The 27,488-nt window shown below is 40.5% G+C and overlaps 1 protein-coding gene across 1 annotated transcript in view; it reads left to right on the plus strand.

The window, feature by feature from the left end:
- Nucleotides 1-27,488, plus strand: part of BNIP3 (BCL2 interacting protein 3) — a 111,975-nt gene that overhangs the window by 70,895 nt on the left and 13,592 nt on the right. Inside the window, exons 4-5 of the mRNA XM_086922543.1 lie at nucleotides 9,537-9,643; nucleotides 9,733-9,882. Coding sequence (XP_086778669.1) covers nucleotides 9,537-9,643; nucleotides 9,733-9,882 — 257 coding nt within the window. The remainder of the gene's footprint in view (nucleotides 1-9,536; nucleotides 9,644-9,732; nucleotides 9,883-27,488) is intronic.

Here is a 27,488-nt window from a genome sequence, read left to right on the forward strand (position 1 = left end):
AATGTTTAGTTCCGGAGAGCTGGAAACTGGCCCAAGTCGTCCCAATAAAAAAGAAAGCCCACATAAGCATTACGCAATTAGACAACCTGAGACCAATCTCGTTCCTCCCCTACTGTGCGAAGGTAGTAGAAAAATTGGTTAACCGACAGCTGGTGAGCTTTGTGGAGGAAAACATGCTCCTTCACACGTCTCAGTCGGGATTCAGAGCCAAACACTCGACAGAGACCGCCCTCCTCCTATCGACAGAACTGCTGCGGAGTAAGGCGGACGAGGGTCACACGGCCGCACTGGTCCTATTGGACTTAAGTGCGGCGTTTGATACCGTCTCACACCCCGTATTACTGGACCGCCTGAATGAAAAGGGAATAACCGGACCTGCACATGAGTGGCTGGTCTCCTTTCTGAAAAACAGGCGATTTCAAGTGCACTGCCCACCATGTAAATCCAGTGTAAGATGTCTCAGGCAAGGGGTTCCTCAGGGCTCGATTCTGAGCCCCACTTTATTTAATCTGTACATGGAACCCCTTGCCAAATTGGTGGAGTCATATGGTGTTGCAATCGTCTCCTATGCAGACGATACACAACTGGTGATCAATCTATCCCGTGATCCAGTTGTGGACGCTGAGAATTTCTCGGCCTGCTTGGTGGCACTTGACGGCTGGATGAAACAGAACTGTCTCCGCCTTAATGGTAATAAGACGGAATTTCTTATCGTAGGTCCCTGTCCTTCCATCTGGACCTCTGCCTGGTGGCCCATGGAACTGGGCTCGGTCCCGGCCCCGGTAGACACAGTTAAAAACCTTGGCTTTCTTCTTGACTCTAAGCTAGCATACACCAATCATGTTGGTAAGGTTGCGGGAAAATGCTATGGACTCCTGAAGGTCCTGAGGAAAGTCCTGGACCTATTGCCCCCCAGCTCCAGAAAAACTATGGTACATGCCTTGGTCACCTCCCATCTAGACTATGGGAACTCCCTCCTATGTGGACTTAGCAAAAAAGGCCTAGCACAGCTACAACGCGCCCAGAACGCAGCTGCTAGGCTGGTCCTTAACCTCCCTAGGAGAGCCTCTGGGAAACATGCATTACGCTCCCTCCACTGGCTCCCAATAAAGGAATGAATCAAATTTAAAACTATGTGCATAACCCACCGTATAGCTCACAAAAAAGCACCTCCATATCTTCAGGACCTGCTTCCAGTCTATCGCCCCTCACGTCCTCTGAGGTCGACGGGCAGCATGCTATTAGTGGCGCCTCGGATACATAGAGCAAGGATGGGAGGACGTTCCTTTAGACACCATGCCAGCAATGACTGGAATAACCTACCCATCGAATTGAGGATGGAGCTGTCTGAAACCAGGTTCAGACAGAGGCTGAAAACCCACCTTTTCCCCAAGTTAAATTCAGCATAGTAGGCCCGGCTCACCCTCTGTGAACTAAGCTGAAGAGATGTAAGTAGGGCTGTCAGCGCGGGGACGCACTGTTCTCTGTGCAACCAAGCGCTTAACAAATGTCATTAACCTAACCTAACTATCTGAACCTTGGGTGTAGGATGTCCAGATCCTGGAACAGGATTGTATGGCATTGTTGGCCACTTTTGAGTTTTTCTCTTCTCTCTCTCTGTATTTTCGTATTATGCTGGCTTCCTTTTCTTGTTTCATCTTGTTTCCTGGGTGTATCGGGTGGGGGCTTCTGTGGCTACGGGGCGTTGTGCTGGTGGGGTTGGGCGGGCTCCTCAGCATCTGTGTGTTCTTCTTTAGGCAGATTGGGGGGCTGCTGAGCGGTCTACCTTTGGCTCAGTTATGACTGCGAATCTACCTAGTCCACTGAAAGTCTTGACGCTTAACGTCAAGGGCCTAAATTCCCCCAACAAACGGAGGCAAACGTGGCGTTATCTTCTCCAACATAGCCCTGACATCATATTTCTCCAAGAAACTCACCTCTTGCAAGCTGATGTGCGGCATATGGTGCACCCCAAGTACCCCCTCCAGTCTTGGGCTGTAGCGGATCCCAAAACGGAGGGTGTGGCGATTCTGTGTCGGAATGGCATCAGGCGGGGGGACACCAAACCCTTTAGGAGTGGGGACGGGCACTTTCTTAAAGTTAGTATTGGGATTGGGAGGCGCATCCTTACACTGTGCAATGTATATGCGCCCAACCAGATGCAGGACAGATGCCGGACTCTCTTGAGGGAACATGTGCCGCAGGGAGATCCATCACTGATTCTGGGGGAATTTTAATCTAGTGTGGGACCCTGCAATGAATCGCAGTGAAACCTCGTTTAGTGGGATGGGGACTATGTCGTGAGCTCTACGCACGCAGATCACGGATTTGGGTTTGTTGGACACGTGTAGCTATCACTCCCCAGAGCTGAGAGATTACTCGTACTACTCCCATGTCCACCTCTCATACTCCCATATTGATTGTTTATTTATCTCCCATGCACTGATACGAGACATGCCGGGGGCATCCATGTCCGATATATCGCTCTCTGATCACGCCCATGTTGAGCTGCTCCTTCAGGACCCGGCCGCTTGCCCCACCCGTGATCTGCAGTGGCGCCTGCTGCCGAGTATTCTCCGGGACTCAGCGGAGGTGGAAAGCATACGGGCTGCCATTGACTCTTACTTCGCTAATAACGATCTCCCAGGGACACCCTTCCTGATGGTGTGGGACGCCTTCAAGGGTACGATTCAGGGCCACATTACCTCTCTCTCGATTGCGCGGGCGCGAGAGGCTCAGCTTCTCGAAGATAGCCTCTCAAAGGACATCAAGCAGGCCGAAAAGCGGGATCAAGATAGTTCCTCGCTGGCATCTAGGCGGCGACTTTCCAATCTTCGGGGACAGCTTAAACGTCTGTGCACCAATAGGGCTGAAAAATCCTTGCTGGCACTGAAGCAGCGGTATTCCCCTGTCCTGCATTGAAATACATTTCTGTTATCTTACGTTTTGGAGCCTTGACCCAGGATTTGAGTTTTTTGTGGTCCTGAGGACAACCCTGACAATTACAGGGTTTGAAACGCGTCGACCGACCCGGTCCCGGGTCATTGTTTTGAAAAACATTTAACTCACAACCTTTTTAAAAAAAACACGAGGAGTCTTCCCTTTTCCTTCGAACTTTACAAGGAACTATAAATTGTCTAAAGAGAGGAGTCATTCTTTTGCTTTTTATATAGGTTTTTGACACCGGGACTAGTATGTTATGAGTGGTGTTGTGAATGTATGGCCAAGAATGTTTGAATTTGAGAGTGTGTATAATTTGTTGTATATATTGATATGTATTTTGTATTGTTGTATATAAATGTATATAGTTCATTTGTATTTCCATGCACAAAAATGTGTTAAAAATAATTGAGATAAATCTTTAAAAAGAAGCAATTAAAAAATTATATGTTGCAATTTATAAAGCAGGTTTCCGTGCTACATTCATGTTAACCACTTTCTTTGAATAAGAATCCAAAAGTTAGGTTCTCAGCATTGGCAAGTGTTTTGTTTCTTTAGAGCATTAGGCAAAGAGAGGCCTTTAAAATTATAAAACAATGTGTACTTCAATTCATTTCCTAAAACTTAAGTATGTATCATGCACATTAGGTTATATAATCATTTGTGATTATTTCAAAGACTTGATTATATAAAATACATATTCACACAGTCCGTTATTTAATCAAGCGAGAGCCTCCAATTTCTTTGTACAGCACAAAGGAATTTGACAAATACTGAATTCATTGGCAGATCTTCTGGATTTAAACTTGAAATCAGGGCTTGTCTACATGTCCTTACACCACGTGTGTTAAACAGTCTCTTAAGTATAGTTTTTCTTTCGATTCCCAAATCCGGGCAAGGACACAGTAGGTATAGAATGTTTTCTTGTCCTAGTTAACAAAGCCTGCATAATTTGTTGTCTTTTAATCTTTTCCATGGTGCTAAGTGACATAAGCCTGGAAAACAGCCAAATCTAGCATTAATAAAGATTTGTTTATTTTTCTTGGACCATGATGTTTCCAGGTAGTTTTGGACCTTTTTTTTCTTGAATCCGTTGACAATTGGCCATGCGTGTTTTCGTTTAACCAAAATATCTTTATCCTTTATCAGGGAGAGAAGGTTGGTAAGTTTGTTTATTGTTTTTTTGAAGCTCTCCTGTGCGATAATGGTGTTCCAGATAGGTGTTATACCAAATTCTACAATTGCTCTATTTAAGTAGGAGCAGGCATTTTAATTTCTGTTATTTTTTACTTCTTGCCACAGTAAACGGGACATTTTGTTGTCGTGATCATTTTTTATTCTATTCCACACTTTCAGTATATGCCCTTTCCTTACATACCGTTGGTTGTTTAGCCCAAACTCCAACCTCACCTGGGCTTGTGAGGCATTCTTTGGGAGAGAGAATAAGGTTCTATACGTTTTAGCAACGGCGGTCTTAATAATCTCAGCATCTTTCCCATTGAGTGCCTCACTACCGTATGTTAAGGTAGGCAATAGTTTTGCAGCAATTATTTTCAATAAAGGGTGATAAGACAAATCTCCTATGGTTTTCTGAATCGTTCTAAATGCCCCGACAAGGGAGTTCGCTTTAGTTGTAATATCCATTTTTTTTTGCCTGGAAGTTGCCGTTATCGTTAAAAGTAACACCCAAATATTTGTAGTCCGCTACTTGCTCAAATTTTTTGCCATGCAAAAACCATTTATGTTTGGATTTAAGTCGCACATTTTTTGCGATAACCATTACTTTGGTCTTAGCTTCGTTTATTTGCATACCGTTTTCCTTTAAATACTTAAAAACGCCATCAATTAGTCGTTGTATTCCAACTTTGGTCTGACTTAGGAGTATGACATCATCTGCATATAATAGGTTGGTTATCTGTTCATGAGCTAACCTTGGAGGGTGTACATTGATTTCATTTAACTCAATAGAAAGATCAGCTAAAAATAAATTAAAAAGTAGGGGGGCCAAAACGCACCCTTGTTTCAGACCACTAGAATTGTTTTGGTTAGGGTTTTTCCCTCACCAATCCTCACCCTGACCCAAGTTTCCGAATGCAGAAGCCTGATCATCTTTAACAGGTTATCCGGAATTCCTTGACTGTTTTTTCCACAGAAGTTCTCTGTCAACACAGTCAAAAGCAACATTTAAAATCTACAAAACACAGGTACAACGGTTGTTTAGATGTAATTGCCTTGTCAATTAATACTGATAATGTTAAAATATTTGTAGATGTACCAAGGCCTTTGATAAAGCCTGTTTGATTCGAGGGCAGTACCTGTTTCCCCATTGCCCAATCAGTTCAGTTCATCAATGGAATTCCAGCAAACAACTTTGCGTCCATATCCTGCAATGTAATTAGGCGATAGTTTTCTGGCAATTGCCAATTTCCTTTCTTCAAGATAGGTGTTATTAGTGATCCGTTGCATGACTTCGGGATTCGACCACTCTCGACCGCTTCTCTAAAAACATCTGTAAGATAGGCGGACCAAAAGTCAGGTGCTTCCTTATATAATGCAATATCCTTTTGTTTCTTTATCAATCTGGCAACTTGAGTTTTGATTATTAAAATTTTACAATCGCCTTCTAGGTCAACTTTTGTATTGTTTATATTATTAATGCATTGTTTGTATACTGTGTATTCCGAATTTAGATGTTTTTTAAGAAACATCACCCATTCTTCAGATAAACTAGATCCGTATAGCAGCTTTATTTGGTTAATTTAATCTCCAGAACTCCCGTGAGTTTGTTAATGTGCTTGCGTGGAAGATTTTTGGCCACAGCTCTTGTCTGGCTTTATTTTTTTCATTCCAAATTAATTTCCTTAAAGTATAGTTTGTATTTCTTAATAATGCCACTATTTCGTATTTGAGTGGGGACTTGGTTAGCTGTTTCATAAGTCTGTTTCTCGTACATCTCATTTTCCTTACAGTATCCGGAAGAAAGATGTTAGTTTCTCTAGTTTCCCTTGTTTCACTCTTGGCCGTTTTTTTCCTTTGTGCGCCTGTTGTTTTTATATTGTAGTTCACTACTTTGTGTAAATTTTTCCCATTGATCGATGGCGGTTGTCTTCGTTCTTTTGTCAAAGCATTCTTTAACTAGATTTTTTGCCTTTGCCGTAATCTCATCCGTATTTTCAGCTTTCCATATAAGTTTCTTGTAGTTGATGGTGCAGATCTGACCTGAGATTGTCACAAAGTTTTCAGATGATTTTGGACAGGATAGCTTTGTCTCAGTAATTTGCTGACTATGATCGCTGTCCGAGACTTTTTTCAAGCGATAGGATGTCACTTTGTTGAAAGTGCACAATAATGTTAATGTGTAATCAATACATGAATTACCGTTAGTTGAATGAAAAGAACAAGCAGGTGGACAGTCCGTTGTGAATCTACCATTTAGTATCCTGAAACCCTGCGCTTCCATGTCCTTTACCAAGTTTCTCCCTATTCTATTTTGTTTGTTAGGTGTTCTAGGTTCCATTATTGGATCCGGGATTTCCCATTGTTGATTTTGAGATTGGACGAAGTCATCCCGCACAAATGGTATCAACAAGTTTATATTAAAATCACCTGTTACAATGTAGTCAGCCAACGGATATTCCAAGATTTGCTCCAAAAGTAAATTGTTTATGGCAATAGTCATCTCTTTCTTTGAGATCTGTTTTGGAGGTATGTATATGTTAACTAAAATTAGAATTTTATATGACCTACTTCTAAAAGTTTTATATCGTAATTTTACTGCGAGAAGATTTGGATTGTTCGCCTGTATTTGCTCATGTTTCGCATCTAGTTCAATCGGTACAAATATTTTTAGACCTCCACATAGACGACCAAATTTCTTATATTTTATTGCCGGTTCGAAATATCCCTTGTAGTGTTTTAACATAAAGGGTCCATTGCCCATGTTTCCTGCAATAGTATTATTTGGTTTTGATCCGAGAGTCCTTGTATTTTAGCATCCATTAATTTTCTACAAATCCCATTTATGTTCCATGAGCATATCTTTATTGTAGAAGTGGCCATACTCTGTTCTTGTAATAGTGCTTGTGACGAAATTTGTCAATGTTCCTTGTTACCATGCAAGGATGTCATGATCCATTTTTCGTTTACCTCATTTCTGTCCTCTTTCTTTAGTATATTGGAACATTTTTTATGTTCAAGGTTTGTTTTGCCAAGGGGGGTTTTTAATATGGAGAAAACCGTGTCGATTTTTCAGGCTGTGGTTTTTTTGTAGGACTTTCTGTGTATAGGAAAGGTGTTGGATAGACCTATGAGCTACGCACACCCCTCTAATAACAAAAACTGAATGGCATTTGCTTTCATTCAAGTTTATAAGCAGTCATGTAACCCGGGTGTCTTCTGCTATGTTTCAGTTGACTAATGCTGCCCCAAAAATAGCGACTGATATTTGTCCTAAGTTGCTGAAATGTGCAATGCTTTTAAGCAACAGAGACTCCCTACAGCTTAGGAGAGTAAATCAGAAACCTGGAAGGAAAACAAAGTTGAGGAATGTCCTTGGGTGGGTTACATGTCCAACCTTCAGGAATGCCATTACCAGCATGCAAATGGTCAAGGCCACGTCTAAGGGATGCAAACCTTGCCAAAACCTTTCCAAATGAACCCTGATGGAGCTCATTTCGAGATGGAAAGAAACAGAGCTCAGCCAGAACTCAAGTCTCGAATATTATAAATGTCTATTTCTTAATTATGCTTAGCTATTCAAGAAGGCTGTGTATTTCAAACGTTTTGGTTTGTATTGGTTTAATTCATGTCTTGCCCAAAAAGTCAGATATCTAATCCAATGGGTTTTGGTTTGAGGTACATTTCTACATTTTTAGGGATTCACAATGAATACCTGGAGTACTCTCATAAATGCATCTATCAGAAATCCATGTGTATGTAAATCCTGCTTAAAAGGCCATTGGGACATTGAGACCTTTAATTTTCTTTCTTAAAAGTGAAGATACATATCCCACTGGAGAATCCCATCCTTTGCACCTCGCAGCACATCTATATGTTTTTTCCATTGCCTACATAATTTTGTGAATATCCACAAGTATAGTTATTTGAGGGTTTTTAATGCATTTTGCAATGGTCGCCTTCCTGTAAAAGGATCCTGCGTCAGAATGTGGAATGCATTTTTGTATACAAATTAAAAGGATGTTCACTAAACTGTTACATCCCTTAAGTGCTGCTTAAACTTTACATTAGTGTAGTAGATTCATGAGATTATGAAATTCTACGGCCTCGTGGCTGAGCTCCCTCGTCTCTTAAACATTATAAGCAGTAATGCAATCATCGACAAACACTTATATAGTGTGATGCAGATACAAATACACAAGCGCACAAGAATAAAAAAATATACATATCCACATCAAATTTAAGTGCAGTACAAAATAAGTAAATAAGGGAAAAAATTAAAAATCTGATTAGCGTTACAAAGGGAAGTGTGAAGAAATAATGTTTGATTAAATGCATAATTAAATGGTGCTAAATTGAAGATAATTGGAGGAAAAGTAAAAAATGTTACTGCTGTGATCAAAGTGCACTAGGTTGAACTGGATTTCCATGTTTTTTGATCAGTTATATTAGGACATGCAAGTGAAACATCAAGTAGCAGATCCTATGATCTTCCTACAGAGTCATCTAGTGGTTTTGTGAGCAAATTTGCATCGTAGGTGTAACCATGGATCTCATAATATACTGACTAAGAGCATACTTGGCATTTGCAATCCCCAACATTATTACAGTTTAGTTATAGTCAGGCAAGGTAGTCTTAGTAGTCTAAGATATCCTTTGGACTCTGCGCAAGATGAACCAGACTCTGCAGGGTCCTAGTCATGATATGTGGCTAAATTACCTACCTAGACATTATAATTGGGAAACTTAAATATTTTTGGAGTACAAAGTCTAGAAGTTCTAAACTAGATGATGTGTCCAAGAACCGCACCAGTAGGAGCCATTTAACAGATCCTGGTGATCTTGGTGTGGTTACTTGGCAGACAAGAGCTAGAAGTGAATAAAAGAACCCCCCTTCATTGCAAAGAGAAGGATCCTGAATATGATCGTGCAAAATTGATTTCATACTTCTCTATCACTTTGGAGTTAGATGCCCTCTGATATCTAAGTTCAAGTTGCCCACAAATGAGAAATACAACCATGCTTCCCAGGGAACTGCCCTTGTTTGCACGATATCGTTGGCTGAAAACGTAATATTTAGTAAAGCAAATGCCTTGGACCTTTGCTTGGAAATATTAGTAATATGGATGCATCAAATCCCTTTTGTTTGCCATTGACTTTTAAATAAAACCACTAATAACGAGCTTCTAGGATAGGCGGCGGGCGAGCGGGGGGCTGTAATAACATGATTGTTTTTAGCTTTACCTCGCAACAATGATTTTACTCTCCTTATGTTGCTGTGTTTTAGTGTTCACTTTCTATAAAAGAATTCCACTCTGAAGATATATTTAATGTTGTGTTTTTGTAAAAAAAAAAAAAAGCTTTCCGTCTCTGTGTTTCACACTAAACAACAGTGACAAATATTTTCCTTTTTTTTTTAGTCTGAGGAAGATTTTATTGACAGAAGGAAAGAACTTGAAAACATATTAAACAAAAACTCAGACTGGATTTGGGACTGGTCTAGCAGACCAGAAAACAACCCACCCAAGTAAGTATTTCGAAAGATTGATTTTTTTTTTAATAATAAATATGTTTTGCAGTTTACATATCTGAGAGCCGTCTTTCTTTTTCTGACAGGGAATTTCTCTTTAAACATCCAAAACATGCTCCCGCTCTCAGTATGAGAAACACTAGTGTTATGAAGAAGGGAGGCATTTTCTCTGCAGAATTTCTGAAAGTGTTTCTCCCATCCCTGCTTCTTTCTCACTTGCTTGCAATTGGATTGGGGTGAGTAAACTTGTTTATAAAATAAGAAATCATAACTAATACCTTTATTTCTAGTGGTATTCTGTGTGTCTCACTCCCTCTCCTTCAATACATGTTAAAATCTGCAGTCCATTGAAACTACAGTAAATATGCTGAAGATTTTTATTAACCATTCAGTAAAAATATAATTTTGCTGTAATCATATATTGCGCATGTTTATACCTTCTACTGAGTAGGTCAATAAATCTTCTTGTGCTATTTTAAATGTATTTTATTTCATGCTTCAGCTAAAAGAAGATTTGCTTGTCATGACATTATGTGCAAACCCAGAATGCTTCAGTACAGTTGCCATATTCAGATTATTTCAGTGTATGTAAGGAATAGCTAAATGTGCACGATTTTTTGGGGAAATAAAGCACCATCAGTTATCTGGGCAGAGAGGCCAGTGGCAGGAGGAGACCATGAGAGTTGATGACAACAATGCGGCATCATGTAATCTCTAGTTCTCGTCTCATACTCGAAGTGGGGGAATGATGATGGCTAACACTCCTTTTAGGGTTTGCCTGAAATGCCATAATAACATAGACAGAGAGATAAGCCCAAGGTGTGTAGCCGTTATCTCGTGAAGGACCATAAATTAGTTCAAAGGATGGCAGCCACTCAAGCTTCTAACCAAGGACCCTAAAAGTCATAGAGAAGCAACAAATGCCAATGCCTTGGAACAAGAAAAACATTACTCGTGGTGAGATGTGTTTTTCGAAAATGTAAGTTTTAAGCTCAAATCTATATTGCACAGCCTATAAATCTAGAATAGTTTTAAGCTCAAATCTATATTGCACAGCATGTGAAAATGGAACAAGTTCATGTGTATACTCTCTTGTTATAGGTAAGTAATTTGGTTCTGTGTCACTTGTTTTGAAACCCTCAGAAAATGTGTTGTAAAGTTTGGCGGTGAATTTCGTGTTAACAGAGCCCTGTTCCGTAATATTTAGTATGTAAATTGGTCCTTGTTTTAATGGCTCATCTCGTACGGGGGGCAGGCCTACCAGGCCCTAGCCATATACACTTCTGACCCCAACAATTATCCATCCTGAGTTTAGATATGGAACAAACCTATTTCAGGCAAGATGTGGGAACAGTAAGGAAATCTAGATAAATGGAGATGGAAAATGTTACTCATAGAGTAAGAAGAAACTATTACTATTGTACTGTGTTGTGATCACCATTTCCCTACCTTCCAATCATCCAACCCAAACGCCTTGCTGCTTATCCAAGATATTGATTGATGCCACAGTTGAAATAGCTGTGGGGGAGCACATGAGACACCGGTTTAGAAATGAAATAGGAAGGGACAGAGACCAAGTTAGTATGGAACATAAAAAAAGAAAGGGGCATAGTGGGAGGCAACAATCAGAAGCTAAAGGAAACTTAATCCATCAAAGAGATATTTATTTTGTCAAAGTCTTGAAAACACCAACTGAGGCTATATCCATTATAAACCATAGGAGACAGACAAGGCTTCATACATGTCAAACAAAATTGACGTGCAGCCTTTGAGGGAATGAGAGGAAAGATCATATGAACAAAACATTCATAACAAGATCAAGTGTTGCATGAGTACGAACTGAAAGACTAAGAGTAACAAATGTGATCTAAAAAGCAACATAAATATTTAAATGTGAGGCTGTATAGGCAACAGAAGGAAATGTATAGGCGAGTTAAGGAGTAGGCACTAACTCAAAAGACAAAACAAAATCAAAGAAGACACATACAGTGTACCAAATATGCATCAGGAATACATGCCTGGGGCTTACCTAATCTCTATGCTTTTCGAGATACTACTTTAAGACTGAATGCAGAAATGTATGCTCTAAGCGTTCCCAACATGTGAAATGAAATAAATGCCTCTATAATAGCCGGTATATGTAGAATGCTTATGAAACCTCTAAGAGCACCATGATTTCAAAAAGGCCTGAAGTACCTATTGAATACCATTGGTACAAAGAAAAATGTGGTATATCCAAACCAGCTGTAATGCAAAATTCTAGACACCTCAACTGTTAAGTGGCGTTCAGCAAATTGTTTGTAGAAGAACAATGTTGTAAATGCTCAGCTCTCAATAGGAGCAATAACAGTGATATTTTGTAACAATCAATAATTTAAACAAATTCAATGCAAATACATTGATAGTACACAGCTACCTTCATGAGGCTATAAGAAGGCTTGAACGTATTACAAGCAGGACTCACAAAACTAAAGCATATGAACAGAAAGTACGTTTGTAAATACTCTATTTTTAATTCAGTAGCCCAGGGAAGACCCATATTTGGATCCACAGCAATGCCAGTAATTACCTTGTCACCACTTTCTCCCTTGTGTCTCTTGGCGACAAGACTATTCCAATGGAGGAAGCATGAAGTACCCATAATAAAAGTATCAGAACCTCTGGAATGCCAATGGAGCAAGCTCGGAAAGGAAATAATTCCCACCTGGGCCATGTAAAAAGCTTCTTCCCGGCTTGTAAAGGTACCTTTTACCCCTTAGATAATGGCCCTATTGAAGAATAGAATACCTTTATCAAACCTCTTCTCCTAAGATCATGTGGCAGAAACACTGAGCCTGCAAGGTATAGACACATCTCTGTCATCTCAGAGGTGTGAAATGTACTCAAAGAACTCTGTTGAGGCCAGGGAACACCTGGTCTGTGAGGCGCTCAACTTCGTCCCTAAGGCTTCAAACCCTGAATCTCATGTATCAAAACAATCATCAATTATTGATGCAACATACATTTGTAAAATCAACCAACATTCACTGTTTATATGTTCAGAGAATCTTCACTTTATGCATAATTTTTTCAGGAACAAACATTATATATACATGGATGCACTATCAACTTATGCATCAATGTTCAAACAATAAAATTGTTCTGTCTTCAAATTATAAAGTAAACAACCAAAAAACCCAATGTATTTCGGGTCTACATTGACCCTTTTTCAGGAGAAAAGTGAGTCAAAATACAAATTTGTAACATATGATATAGATTCCACTTGATGCGTTCCTAGTTGATTATAAGGTTCGTCTAGTTGGCACTACAAAAAAATATACGAAAATGATCTTACTATTGGGTGTCCAGTAACATTTCAAAGAATCAATGAGGGTTGTTGCACATGCGGGGTTCCCTGTGTTGTAGTGTTGATAATTAGATAACACCCTGGAGGACAGTGAGACCCTGGGGACCACAAGTGGAAAATACAGATAGCAAACCTACTTACATACATGGAAGGTCCGCCACTGCCTACTCTAAAATATAAATGAAGAGGATGTTATGGGACTAGCCTCTGCTGGTAAAGTCTACTCACAGTACCCCCCTAAGATACCGATAGGTCCAAACAAATCGCTTGCCAGTCGCTTGCCAAATTAATGTTCTTTAAAGTGTGCACAAAATTACCCCAATCCTGTCGCTGTAGCAAAGCAGTACTCGCCCACGCCTATGAAAAGCGAAAAGTTCTAATCGTTAGCGCCCATCGAAAAAAACGACTGTTGTCAACGGCAGTATCTCCGCGATAAAAACCATGTAACTGCGTGTTCTATAGTCTGCTGCACACAAACAAACCACCGTCCTCCGATACACAAACTCAAAAACGCCCGCGTTCGTCGAAGAAGTTGGACACGCCTATCATAGGTCATGTGGTAATTATAGTCCCTCCCTGTTTGCCTATCAATACTGAAAAAGCTATATTGAGACCTCCATGTGTGTACAACCAACAGGGGTTTCATAGTAAAAACGTACCATAACCCATAAAATGCATCAGCTAAATCTATGTTTATCTTCTATGTGACGCATATGTGCTATGGATCAATATGTGGCAAAATGTGCATATTTTCTTATATTGCGGTCTAAACATGATATGCCACGCAATGAAAATAACTATGATACTCGAGAAAATTCCATTGGTAAATCTCACTGGGAGAGCAGATGGTTACTGCCAACATCCGAAGGTGCGTGTAACATAAGAAGAAAGTCTATCAATCTCAGGTGCCAGTATATTTTAAACCAGGACGCCAATCTCTGAAGAATGTCATGCGTGTGGTGCTTATGTGAGAATAGTGCAAACTTAGTTATCAAATATGCCCTTCCCCGGAGGAGATAAAGGAACACCTGATGATTCTGTAACCCGCCCCGTTCAGGGAACAGCCTCATATGCTAAACCCTGCACATATGATGAATCATATTTAATTGAGATGGAACACCCAAATTTTCAAAATAAGGTCCATAAATCAGAAATGATTCTGGCGTCGAAATCGAAGCATAACATTTCATACTGGTCATTTAGACCCCCCGGGTTCATTGTGCAAAGATTTTTTATCCAAGTTATCTCCCTCCGGGACAACATCGTGTGGTGGTCTTTGCCAACAACTTCATCTACCTTCTCTAGAATGGTGAATCTAATCTGAGGGATGGTGTGTGCGGTTTTAACCCAGTGTGAAGCCAAACTAGAGGTTAAATGTTTGTTGTGGATGGAGCTTTTGTGCTCTATAATCCGGGTTTTAATTTTACGCACTGTTCTGCCTACATAAACTAATCCACATGGACATCGAATGCCGTATATAACTCCAGCTGTATTGCAATCTGAGGTGTGTTTTAAAGGAATCTGTTGGCCTGTTTTTGGATGCGTGAAGGTTTTACCTGTGATTACATTGCTGCACTGCCCACAGTTCCACGATTTACGCATGCCTTTAAAAACATTGTTTACAGGGAGTGGTTGTTTTTTTAAGATTTCCCTCATGTTCTTTGCTCGATTATGTGCAAATAAAGGAGATCCTTCAAAGAGACCAGCAAAGTCTGGTTCTTGCAAAATGATTTCCCATCTTTTTCGAACAATGTTTTTGATCTTTGCAGCCTGCGTAAATTGCTTTAGGATGAACACCATGCGTTTATTTATTGGTTTTTCAACTTTTTTGAGTAGTTCTATTCTTGTTTTTGCAGCAACCTTTTCTTTCGCGTTTGCCAACGTAGATTCTGGATAACCTCGTGCTTTGTATTGTACCAATTGTTGCTCAATCAATTCAGTAGTTTTAGCCGGGTCAGATGTGATCCTCTTGATGCGTATTAGTTGAGACAGTGGTAAATGATCCGTTAGGGATCTGCAATGAGCGCTCGAATAATGCAGCGCATTATTCACATCAGTGGGCTTCCGGTTAACTGATGTTTCTAGACCATCTCCGGTTTTGTATATTTCAATGTCAAGAAAATGGATTTTATGGAAATCTATCTTGTGTGTGAACTGAATCCGGGGATTCTTTTCATTGAGTTCTTTAATTCACATCATCAGTGTGTGCATGTCTCCTTTCCACAGCAAGAGTATGTTGTCAATGAACCTTACGAGTAGGATGATGTTGCTTTGCCATACTGGGTGATGTAGTATGTGTGTCTCTTAAAAATATGCCATGAAGGTATTGGCATATGAAGGGGCACCAGGAAATCCCATCGATGTCCCGGTGTCTTGAGATAAAACTGATTCCCTGACGAAGAGCACAAATAGCTCGAAATGCATTGGAATAAAATATGGTGTGGATTGGAAATCCATTGTATATACGATATAGAGTTACAAATGAAAAACGGATAAAAACAATACAATTGAAAAGTAACAATTGAATAACGAACATGAATGAATAAAATTCAATGTCTAAATGAACTTTGGAAGCTTTATTTGATCTATATAGGAGTGCCCCAAATAAGGGATTTGCAACCAAGTGTTTGGAAGCATGCAACAATATTCACTAGTGGACGTTCACAGGACGGGAACTTTCACCCCTGGGAGCAACCTAAAAATACAATAATACAAAACGAAAACAAAATAACAAACGATTAAAAATTGGTGGTGCGCAGACAAACATTTATCTTTAACATAAGTGTGCCATTGTTGCACTAAGGTTGTAGGTGAAAATCTATGAACCGTCCAACAGGTTCGTGTATCGACCCGCATCCTGCCATGATGGGGCGACAAGGTGGATTGTTAGCATGCTTATGAATTTTAGGAAGCATGTATATATGTGGACTCTGTGGATTCGAGATGAGTAAGTATTTCCTAGTATTAGAGTTGATGAGTCCTGCAGATTCAGCTTTGTTGACCATGATTTCTAATGTTTTGCCAAACTCTTTCGTGGGATCTTGTTCCAATGGAATGTATGTATCCATATCCTGAACATGCTCATCCACTTTTTGTGTGTAAAATGTGGTGTTCATTACAAGGGCTCCCCCTTTATCCGCCAGGTGAAATGTTATGCTTGTGTCTTGTCGTAGATCATTCAGAATCCGTGTCTCTTTTTTAGACAGGTTCATGTGTTTGGGTTTAACATATTGCACTGTTTCAAGATCTTTCTTTACCAAGGATTCAAAGTTATCAATACTTTTGTGTGAGATGTGTGGCTTGAACTTGCTTTTCGGCCTGAAAGGTTCTGGTGTTCTCAAATTTTTGTACTCTCAAGTGTTGAAAAAAAACATTTAAGGCCTAGTTTCCGAGTGAATTTAAATAACGCTGCTTCAGTTTCCAACTCATGAGATGAGTATGTAGGCACGAATGATGTCCCTCTATTTAGAACTTGTAGTTCCTCGAGGTTAGCTTCCTATCAGAAATATTTACAATTAAGTTACCTTCTTCACAATGCGTTGTGGTTGTCCTGTATCCGTTTTATTTTGTGTTTTTTCCCTCCTTGTTGGTTTTCTTTTGAGGTAGTGATGGTTTTGTCTGGGGGTAAATTTGCGTCCTGGCCTACCTCTAAAAAAGGTAGCTGAGTTGTAGATGTCGATGCAGCCTCACTTCCCCTGGCTCCTCCCTCCATAAATACTCGTGGTGCGGGGGGTCGTTGTAATGTGAGATCCTCATCTGGTACTACGCTCTCTTTAGAAGAAGTTTGTGTGGTGTTTTTCTTAAAGAATCTTTTCTGTGAATATTCCTCTGCCCACGTGTAGACCTCGTCCAACTTATAGTGTATCGTGTCCCAGCGAAACTTTCTGATTTCGCGGTCGTGAACTTCACAGGCATGTGTATCCAAACGTGCGTTGATGTCCTCTAAAATTTTAATCCAGTCTTCGTGTTTCATGTTAGCATTGATTTCATCTTTTAGTCTGGCTATATCCATTGATAGATCTTTCAACACTGAGGACAGTTCTTCAATAATCAAGAGTATTAGGTCTAAGGAACACTTATTTAAAATAGCGTTCCATCTCACCATGAAAGATTTATTACATTTAAACAACATCGGTTTTGGTGCAATGCGTAAACCGTGTGGCATCCTTTTTACCTTATGGTACTCAATGAGAGTGGTAGCATGTAACCTTTGATTTATTTCTTTTCTCATTGTGTATTCTAATTGTTTTAATAGTTGTGCGGTCGTGCCAGTAGAAGAACCAAAAGTACGTACTTCCTCAATGAGGGAATAAATGGAATCAGCCTCTTCTGAGGTGTACTCAAAGAATACATTGTAGTGTAGTTCCTAGTTTCCCACTAGACCCTGCGCATTGGAATAACATAAACCGTAGTATCGACGTGGATCTGCGGATATTCCAGGCCTCCACTGACTATGCTAAACTTAATTGGGTTGTGTTACCAACTAGCTCAGAGGTCACTGGAAACTTTCTTCTCTGCATAGGAAGTGATCAGCTTCTTTGGCACAGACAAGAAGGGATTCAGCTTTCCAACAACCGTGCAACATGACAACTTTGCTCCTCAGATCAAGAGTCGATCTCTAGGGTCGTGTGAAACAATAGACATGTATTTCACTCAGTCAGTCTAGTGCAGTTTACTTTCACGAGATGTAGAGAATAGAGAGCCGGGCGTTTTGTCAATAAAGGTTAACATTTATTGAACAGTCTTTCTTCTCGTACAAGAGAAATGTATTGCCACAATTGCAAGACTTGTTATTATAAAAAGTACGTACAGTAAGATAAGGATTGCGAAATAGAACTGTAAAAGCATTGATATGGTTTCTTAGCCATACAATGGTTTAAAAGTAATAAAACATATATACAGTCATATATACATTAGGCTAACATACTCAACTGGTGCTTCTAACTAAGCCTACACCAGTGTGCCTGACCTAAGCCTAACACGTGGAAGGGGAGTAAGTAAGTAGCTTTAAGTTAAGTTGGTTTTGCATAGGTTTGTTTCAAGAATTCTCGTCTAAGGGTTTAGTCAACACCATACCTCTGAATAGAATGATGGAGGATTGGTATCTCCTTCAGGGGTCACTCTCGATATCCCAGTCACCCGCGAGGGTAGACCGGAAACGCCGGAGCTGGATTTCTCTGCAGGAGAAAGGCAGCGGGTCTCTTCAGCGCGTCGAGGAAGGAGGGGGGACAGCGTCCGCGGGCAGCTGGAATCTGCTGGATGTCTTCGCAGAGGGACGGCTGTTCAGCTCCTAAGCGTACTTCACCATAGTTCGCGCTTTAGCAGCGATAATGGTATCAGTAGCTTCACCACCACAGGGACAGCAGGCTGCAGCGACAGAGTGCTAGATTTACCAACACGGGGTCTTGCAGGCAGCTGGCATCAGCAACAGTAGCTCACATTGCTTAAGGCAACGTTGGTAATATTTATACCTGACAGGTGCCGGGTTTGACGCAAGTTTGCTGGACATAAGACGTCAATTAAAGATGTCACTCGGAAGTGATAGTTATCAGTTGCTCATTAGAGTTCCATTACTAATCAAAACACAGCAAGCGGGGATTTCCAGGTTTGCTGAGTTTTTATCTTGTTGAAGAACTTGGAGTGTTAATCTAGGAATATCAGATAGTGACTTCTGCTCTGTCATTGCACTAATTGGTCGCAAAGGAAGTGGCAGAGAGCTATTCTGGAATGTGACTCTGTTCGTGTGAGGCCAGAGATGACTTTTCTGAAAATCGCACTGGAACGGTTATGCCAATATAGGGAATAAATGGATTTATAGCCGAATAGGGGTATAAGGTCACAGTATCGATCAGGAACCTAGATAAACACGCAACACCCACTCCACGTTTTCATGTCCATCAAATTACTAAAACTAAAGCAATTAGATGCATGTGTAACATTGCCCACCCCAAAATACATAAATGCATTTGAAATAGGCGTACTTGAAATACATGAAATTTAGGTACTGTACGTTTTTTGAAGCATAGAAATCATTCAAAAAATTATTGCATGAAATCATTGAACGATTATGCATAAAGAATTACACATGAAGTATCTCTGACAGAAGAAGGGCGAGATAAATCATCACATAAAAATGCAGTGTAATAACATGTGCTAGAGGCTGGTTTAATATTGTTATGTCTCTAGATGTGTTTTAGAAATAGAAGTGTGAAGCTTCTGTTCTCTAAGAATAGTTTTTACGTTAAGCAAAGAATTGTTCGTGCCAAAAAAAGGTCAATATTAGAAAAATTGTCCCATTCAAAGAATTATTGCTTGAACGGGGAAAAATAGATTTCCAAAGCTCTTTGCAGTTTTTGTTGATCAAAACTGAAGGCCGAATTCAGAGTTCATGGGAACGCTGTGTGTCGGAAAGCTTCTCAAAAGTTATTGTTTCTGTACGGGTGAGAACATCGTATCAGACAGGCTCTCAAAGAATTGGTCTACAAAATCAGGTGATAGTTCAACCAAATTAGATAGCGCTGTAACTTGGCAGGTGTGAGAATGATTGCTGTCATCGAAGGCAGGACCAGCAATGCTCACAGAACGTTGTACCTGGATGATGTTGCTTTTGTCACTCGCTCCACTGTTACCACTTGGCTGTAGCACAGGAGTCTCCACGAATGCCGTCATCAGGATTGGTAGCCGCTGGGGACAACACAATGCGTGAGCCGTTATTGGACTGAGCAAAGTATCGACGTCCATTGGTACTGCTGATGGAAGTGAAAGACAGATGTCCAACACGCATTCATCGCCGCAAAGCATACACCGTAGCACAGGTAAAATGCAATTTTGCCATATCGGTCTGAATGAAAGGAACCAGGTCATGTTTAGATCTCTCAGCCTGGCCAATCCAAGGACGTTAGTTATCCTGTCCCGGTAGCGCATTGCTAGGATTGTCTCTTCCATTCCCATGGGAGCTATGTCTGAGCCGAGGCTTGCCATAACATAGCAGGAGGGTCAAGAATAGAATCCCTGCGACGAGTCCCAAAAACAATGGTATGCCGCCAAAAATGGAGTGTACAAAATTAGGAACGATTCCCAAAATTGCCTGGAAGGGTGTTAGCAGTCCCGTAAAGACTGTCTTAAATATGCCTGGGATGCTTGTTGCACTAGACATGTTAAGGAGTTGGCTGAACATTTCTACGAAATGCACGGGGCAATTTGTTGATAAAAGGTCATGAACTTCAGTAGCTGTCCTTGCAACTAGAAGATCATACGTCTCTTTAGATGACGTTATAGGCACTGTTGTCTGTAAAAGTACAGATTTCATTTTGCTTAATGTATCAATTCGTATAGAATAGAGATTCAGACGAGGCCAGATGGGAGTCACTGTGTCTGCAGGCCCACTCGGAAACAATGCTTGCATACAGCATTTGACCATGGATGTTACTTCTACTAGATAACTTTTCCCTGGCACGAGGCCACAACATCTGTGATCCGTTCTAAGAATGTAACTCCCGTTCGCGAGTTGCATAAAGAAGGGCTCTATCTGAGTTGCAGGTGTGACTAGCTGGTGGCATGAAAGGTTGTTTGAATTTCCATCACATGCTCCGTGTAAATTAATACCCTGACACAAAAGTATACCGCTTAGTGAATGTTTACAGTTGTCACCACTAAGAAATACATTTTTGTCGCTGTCACTATAGCAAGAATGAGTGTATGGTAATTTCCATTCAGATTTTACATATCCTTTACCCAATTGTTCATATTGGCCAGCAGGTATGTACTCAAGGCACTTTTTAAATCGGAAAGTTATCGGAATTGTGATAATTCCGTGTATTATCCATTCAATGACAGGACTCTCTGACATTGTCAATGGTAATCTCTCGAGTTTTTCGATGCTCAGGATTGTATAGTCTGCTCCTTTCTGTGCCAAACTGATCTGTTTATCAGTAAGGTTAAAACTGGAAAATAATGACGTCGTGTTGATTAAACGCCAAGGCACATAGCCTGAACGAAGATTTTGCAGCGTCCAGCCTAGTTCTATAATAGAGCGTAATTGAGACTGGCCATGTTGTAACATTAGCAAATCTCTGTCTATCACATCAAAGGCAGAGGATACAATATTGTCCAACGAATATATTCTGGAAGACAGAGTCATTAACCCATTGTCTACCACAGAAAGTGATTTCTCCAAATTAATACGATCAATTTCTCGTATTTTTTCAGCAGTTTCAATTTGCTTTACTTTCCAAGCCTCGTTGTAAGCAGCATAGATACTGGTCGCTATGAAACGCTTTTGACGCTGTTTGCGTGGTCCAAGAATGAAATCGCGCAAATCAGCACCATCTTTTAGTAAAGACAAGTGTTGCTTAATTTCAGCCAGTGTGGACGAAGTTAGCCATTCAAGGCAGAGTTTCCCTAAACTGTATGTTGTTATAATCCCTGGATGTTGTCTCTGGGAGTATCTCGAGTCTAATCTGGTCATTTGTAACCCCTGTGTTTTATTCAGGAATCTATCTTGACAGCTATTTGTGTCTGTAGGCCAGATTAACCACTTTTTCCAATCAGGATGTGTTCTGTTGAAATGTAAAATTTGTGATACGTCTAACTCAATATCTGCGGTTGCATTTTCAGGTATTGGCTTTGGTATAGACGGTGTTTTAAGGTCTTTGATCTTAGCTAGGCCAAGACAAGATGTTTGGTGTATTGTGTCATTTAAAAATAACATTTGTTCTGGTATCATGCAGGTTCTGAATAGTGCTTCAATGCCTTGCACCTGCCAATCTTTTGTACCCCAAATTGTTTTCGTTTCAATATTATTTTTCCAATAATCAAAACCAAATGTCATCATTTTGTCATAAAATGCTTCTGAATATATCAATTTAGAATTTGTCAGCATTGTTTTCATTCCTGTTTTATCTAACAGTTTGTAATAAAATGTTTCTGCATCACTGGTGTTAAACCCTGAGAAGTATTTGAATTTCTCAAAAAATGCTTTAGGACTGCTTTTAGGTGGTGTAGAACAATGTTCCCATTGAATATACATAAAAACATTTCTAGGCTGTGCAGATTTATGCAAGTAATGATCCCCATAATGGGTGTAACAGAATAACTGCTCATAACTAGATGAACCTTGTAAATAATCATGATCTGTGAATCTAGCTGACATTACTAAATCAGACATCATGTCATTAATACTGTTAAAGTCCCAATCATCAGAGAATGTACTAGGTGTCACAAAGTCACTTAAGGAAACCTTCAGTTGATGAGGATACTTCAGGATTTCGACCGGACCATATATCTCATAGTCTGATTTCTCCCATACTACCCCACCAGGTATTGGAATGGCTGTGACATTTACTGTTGACAGTTCTCTTTTCTTCACGTGGGATGATCTGTGTGGTTTCAGGACTAGGTTGATGTTCTGACTTGCTGTGTCCATTCAATTGTAATAAACTTTCCTAAAATTAAAACTAAAATTAGGCATAGTAGGAGTATGAATACCCCTGAGATAATCCAATGCTCAATCAACGGTGAATCCAGATATAGTTCTTTGATTTGTTGAAGGAGTCCTGTTGTATTTTCTTTAGAATACTTTTTTGTTTCTGGCATCACTTCGGGGTCGTTTAAATCTTCAGAGAAGTTGTCGAAGTTGATGAAATAACCAGAGGCAGTTCTGTCAATTGATGGGATTGTTCTTTCAATCTGTCTCTCGGTAGCACTTTCTGATGCCACATCATTGTAGACTGGTGTTGTTTCTTGACGAACTGTTTCAATCTGTGTTTCAAGAGGCACGAGTTCCATGGCATTATTGCATAGTCCTTCATTGTGCACTGCAGGCTGATCGAATGTGATGAGTCTTTCAGTTTGAACCTCTTGGATTGTTGCAAGTTTGGGTATTCTGTTGTTTCTTGGGAGTCCACTGGGCCTACTGTTGATTATAGGCCACATGCTTGTGGTTTTGCCAGATCGATAGACACGACTCTGTTCTCCTTTTTACCAGCAAGGGGCGGTAGCACAACTGATCTTGTTCCGGTGACTGCCAAGACAGGTACTGCTTTTCTGTAAGAAGGCCCAAATTCCTTCTTCACCGCGATCTTTTCTCTGACTAGATCCCCAATCTTTGGAATCCAGACAGGCCTTGCTGGGGCTGTTGCTGGTGGTGCCTCGTCAGTGGTACTTGGCTGTTGCTTTTACTTTATGTTGCTTAATGATTTTCTTGTTTCATTCAGTTCCTGTAAAACAGCCAAACGATCTTTGATGTCAAAGTCTGTTGTTTTTTCTTGTACCACTGACATCTGACTATCGAGGTCCTGAACTTGCATTCTAATTCCGAACAATAGTTCGTATGGGCTGAAACCTTTTAGAGAATTTCTTGGCATATTGTTAAGACTAGTCTGGACACTTATTAAATGTTTGACCCACCCAGCGCCTGAACCTAATACCTTCGCTGTTATAGATTGCTTTATGTCACGGTTTTTTCTTTCTACCACACTGTTCCCTTCGGGGTGCGACGGACAAGAATACCGCAACCCAATTCCCATGCTGGCCATGGCCTCCTTATAGGCTCGAGATCTGAAAGCAGGACCCTGGTCAGAATGGAACGTGGTAATTGCGGATGTGCCGATAAAGACTCGCAAATCTTTTATAACCGTTCTAGCGTCAGCCGAGCGCTGGGGCCACATCCATATGAACCTCGTACAGGAATCCACTGCTACCATGATATATCTATAGTTACCGTCCCTTTGTAGGGGACCACAGTGGTCCAGGTAAACGCATGCAAATGGTTTATCCGAGATGAGAAGGGGTGTCTGCGCTGGTCGTTTTACTGTTGATACTTTTATCCTTTGGCATGTGTCGCATTCTAATACATACTTTTTAGTTTGTATTCTCAAGCGAGGCCACCAATATCTCTGTTTTAATAGTGATATTGTTGCAGAAACGCCAGCGTGTGCAGAAGCAAGCCCTTCGTGTGCCGCTTTGATTAGTCCTAATCTGTGTTCCCTGTTTGGAATTACTCTATCCCCCACTCCAGGGATTCGAGCAAAAGGAACATTATTTGTATCCGTTAAGTACAAGTACTTTTCAGGAAAGCCTTTTGGGAGTGTTTTCTTATCATTTTTTACTGACGCACTGACAGCTTGTAGAATATCGCTGTCTATTTTTGTTTGTGACCGAGTTATCGCAGCTACGGAAGCCGTTTGCACAGCTGCCTTCGCGGCTTCATCAGCCAATGAATTCCCTGCAACGTGAACGCCATCACGTTGATGACTCAGTGTATGTATCACGTGAGTCTTTTGTAGTTCTTTCTGTAAAAGAACTACCTGTTCCCAAAGCATTTTATGCTTTATTGTGCCACCTTTTGCATCTTTGAAACCATTTTCCACCCAATTCTGCAAGTATTCATTATAAGATTGTACGCAATAAAAAGAATCGCACACTATTAGTGTGGGGAATTCGCGATCGGTATTTTCTAGCGCCATCTTAAATGCTACTAATTCAGCTCGTTGAGCCGAGCAATCTCCTAGAGATTGTGTTTTAGTGACCAGTGGTCTGAATTTTCCTTTGTGCCAGCGACCTTTAACAATCGCGCACGCAGCACTGTAAGCTTGCTTACCCCCAACTGCGGGTTGTGCTGATCCGTCAGTATATATAATACTTCCGTATTCTTCGAGAGGCAGGATTTCAATTGGCAGAGGACATTCATATTCATATTGTAAAAATTCCTGTGTTTTTAAGTTAGGATCAAATTCGTAAACTACGTCTGTTGCAGCAAGAGAATTAACCCACTGAATCCATCTTGGATGCAAAGCTTTAGCATTAGGAATGCTTGCTTTAGTTACCGCTTCTAAAGCCGGTATAGGTGTTACGATTATTATTCGTTTACCTTGTGCTAGGGGCCTTTCTTTCGCTACAGCAGTCTGAACCGCAGTTAGAATTTTCTCTGTTGAACTGAATTTTATTTCAGGCTTTGTGTACAAATGTGATTTGTAAGCTATTGGTACCTTTTCTCCCTCATTAGAGGTCAGGTATGTGAATCCGCATCTTCCTGGGATGACTCGGATTACAAGATCACGTGTGTTGTCACGTGTATCTAATTTAGTTTTTGCTAACATGTCTGTTTGCAGTGATCTCAAAATTTCTGTGTGTTTTTGAGTCCAATTGATTTGTTTAAAATCAGGTTTAATTAGTTCGTAGAGTGGTTTAACCCTCTCTGCATAATTTAGAATGTATGTTCTTCCGAAATTCAGAAACCCTAATATGGATTGTAAATTCTTCAGCGTTTTTGGAGCTTGGAGTACAGCGCACTTCTCTAAGAAGTTGTCCGCTAGGCTTTTCCCTTCACTTGATAATTCGTACCCTAAGAACAGTACTGTCAGATGGGCAATTCGGGACTTTTTAAAGTTGAATTTGTAACCCTCTGCTGCGAACCCAAGTATAATGGTGTTCACTCTTTTCAAGTGAGTATCCAAGTCGTCGTCTGTGAGATAAATATCATCTACGTAAGATAATGCTTCATCATCATAGATTTGTAGTAACTCTGTTACCCTAGCTGAGAATAGTCCTGGGCTGTTCTTGAACCCCTGTGGGAGTCGACAGAATTTTTTCTGCGACCCAAATGCAGAGAAAGCGGTCAAATATCTGCTTTCTGGTGCAATGTTTTGACAAAAGAAACCATTAGAAATGTCTAATGTCGTTTTATATTTTTTCCTAACTATATTATTCATTAGGGCTGCACTATGCGAGTTTTGTACTGCAAAAGTTTTGCAACATGTATTAAGGTGTCTGTAGTCCAAAACTAGACGATATGAATTGTCTGGCTTGGAGACAGGAAACAAAGGATTGTTCATTTGCGAGGTGCATGTTTCAATCACCCCCTGGTACTCAAGTTGATCTAAGATCTCCCTGACTTGTTTTTTAGCTTCTTGCTTTATGGGATACTGCTGTTGGGCAGTTGGTTCACTTTTTAATTGGATTTTGTGAGGAGGAGAGTCCTCATCCCATCCTACATGATTTTTATATAATGCAGGTGCCTGGGCTACTGCCCATTTCCTTGCATATGTATATTTTTTGTGAATCGGAATGTGATTCGAGAAGGCAGGCATAATCACTTCTTCGCCACGAGGGCACTCCCTGACAAACTCTGGGGGCCAATCTTTTTCAGCTACCAGAATATCGTAGCCTTTTGAGAGCTTATCCCAAAATAGACCCTTAATTTTCCTAGTCTTATCACCCTCTATACGCAATGTTATTTCGTATATTTTATGGGGCTCGCTAAGTCTGGCGTCGGCAGTTTCAACCTGAATGTATTCATTCGTGTCCACTGTCTCCAGATGACTCATCAAGATCTTGCGCGCTATACTGATTTCTGCTGCACTGTCCAACATTGTCAATGCCCACTCCCCGTTTTTCAACTGTGTCCTCAGTATTCTCGGCACGGTTGATTACTCTAATACTGGCTACCTTCTTTTTCTGAAATTGAGATTTTTTACTCTGAGCAGGTTCCTTGTCTTTGGACCTGGTGTGCTCTCCTGGGTCTGACCGTCCTCTTCTTTCCGAATTCTGTGGAAAAGATCGAGAGGGACGTGTATCAATACTTTGATATCTATCAGATTTTTTCAGATTATCCCTATTTCTAAGGTTATATCTTTTCTCAGAGGGCTCCCTCTGGGGAGACTGGCGTTCTCAAGTCGGAGTTCTTTCCCTCCGTCGAGGAGACCTTCCTCTGGACTGGAAAACTTTTTCCTTGGGAGTGGATTGTTTATTTCTATCCCAGCTCTTTTTAGGAGTATTTGAATTATTTTTAATAAATAATTTTTCAGGATTTTCGAGCAGTTGGGGCTTAACTGGTTTTCCACCCAAGCTGTCTCTACCTAATTCTTCATAGCACTTTTCTATGATTTTTGCAAGCTCAACAGGATCTTTTATATCTGTTTCCTTCAACTTCTGGCGGATCGCCACAGATGCTGCTTCTCCTCTTATATTGGCTAATAATATAGCTGAGACCTGCTTGAAGTCTTTCAGTAATTTCATACCTAGATTTAAAGCGGGCTCTGGACCGAATTCATTCTGAATCTGTTTTAGCACTTCTGGTATTACCGCCATAGACGGAACACCGTGTGTTTTTATGTAAATGGAAGCAAAGACTGTACCCCAAGTGTCGCAGTCCTCCACGTGTGGTGCGATTCCCATAGGAAGGCAGATGGTCAAGATTCTGTGTTTCTCTATAGGGGTAGTATCAGGAAATACTGCCTCTATTTGAGTGATTTTCTGTGCTAACCAGAAAGGAATTTGTTCCCGTTTTACCGGTGTTTTACCAAGACATGACTGTATGTTCTGTGGTGTGATTTTATTTGTGTTCCCCTGATGAGGGGTCAGCTGTGGTGTATTAACAGCTGGCTGGACTGTTGCAGTCCGCATTACATATTGGAATAATTGCCTATGTATTTTTATTAATGTGTTTAGCTGTACTAACAGCTCTTCTCTAGACATTTTTACAATGTCAGGATGTGG

This window comes from Lissotriton vulgaris, chromosome 5 (genome assembly GCF_964263255.1).
Source record: "Lissotriton vulgaris chromosome 5, aLisVul1.2, whole genome shotgun sequence".
Lineage (NCBI taxonomy): Eukaryota > Metazoa > Chordata > Amphibia > Caudata > Salamandridae > Lissotriton > Lissotriton vulgaris.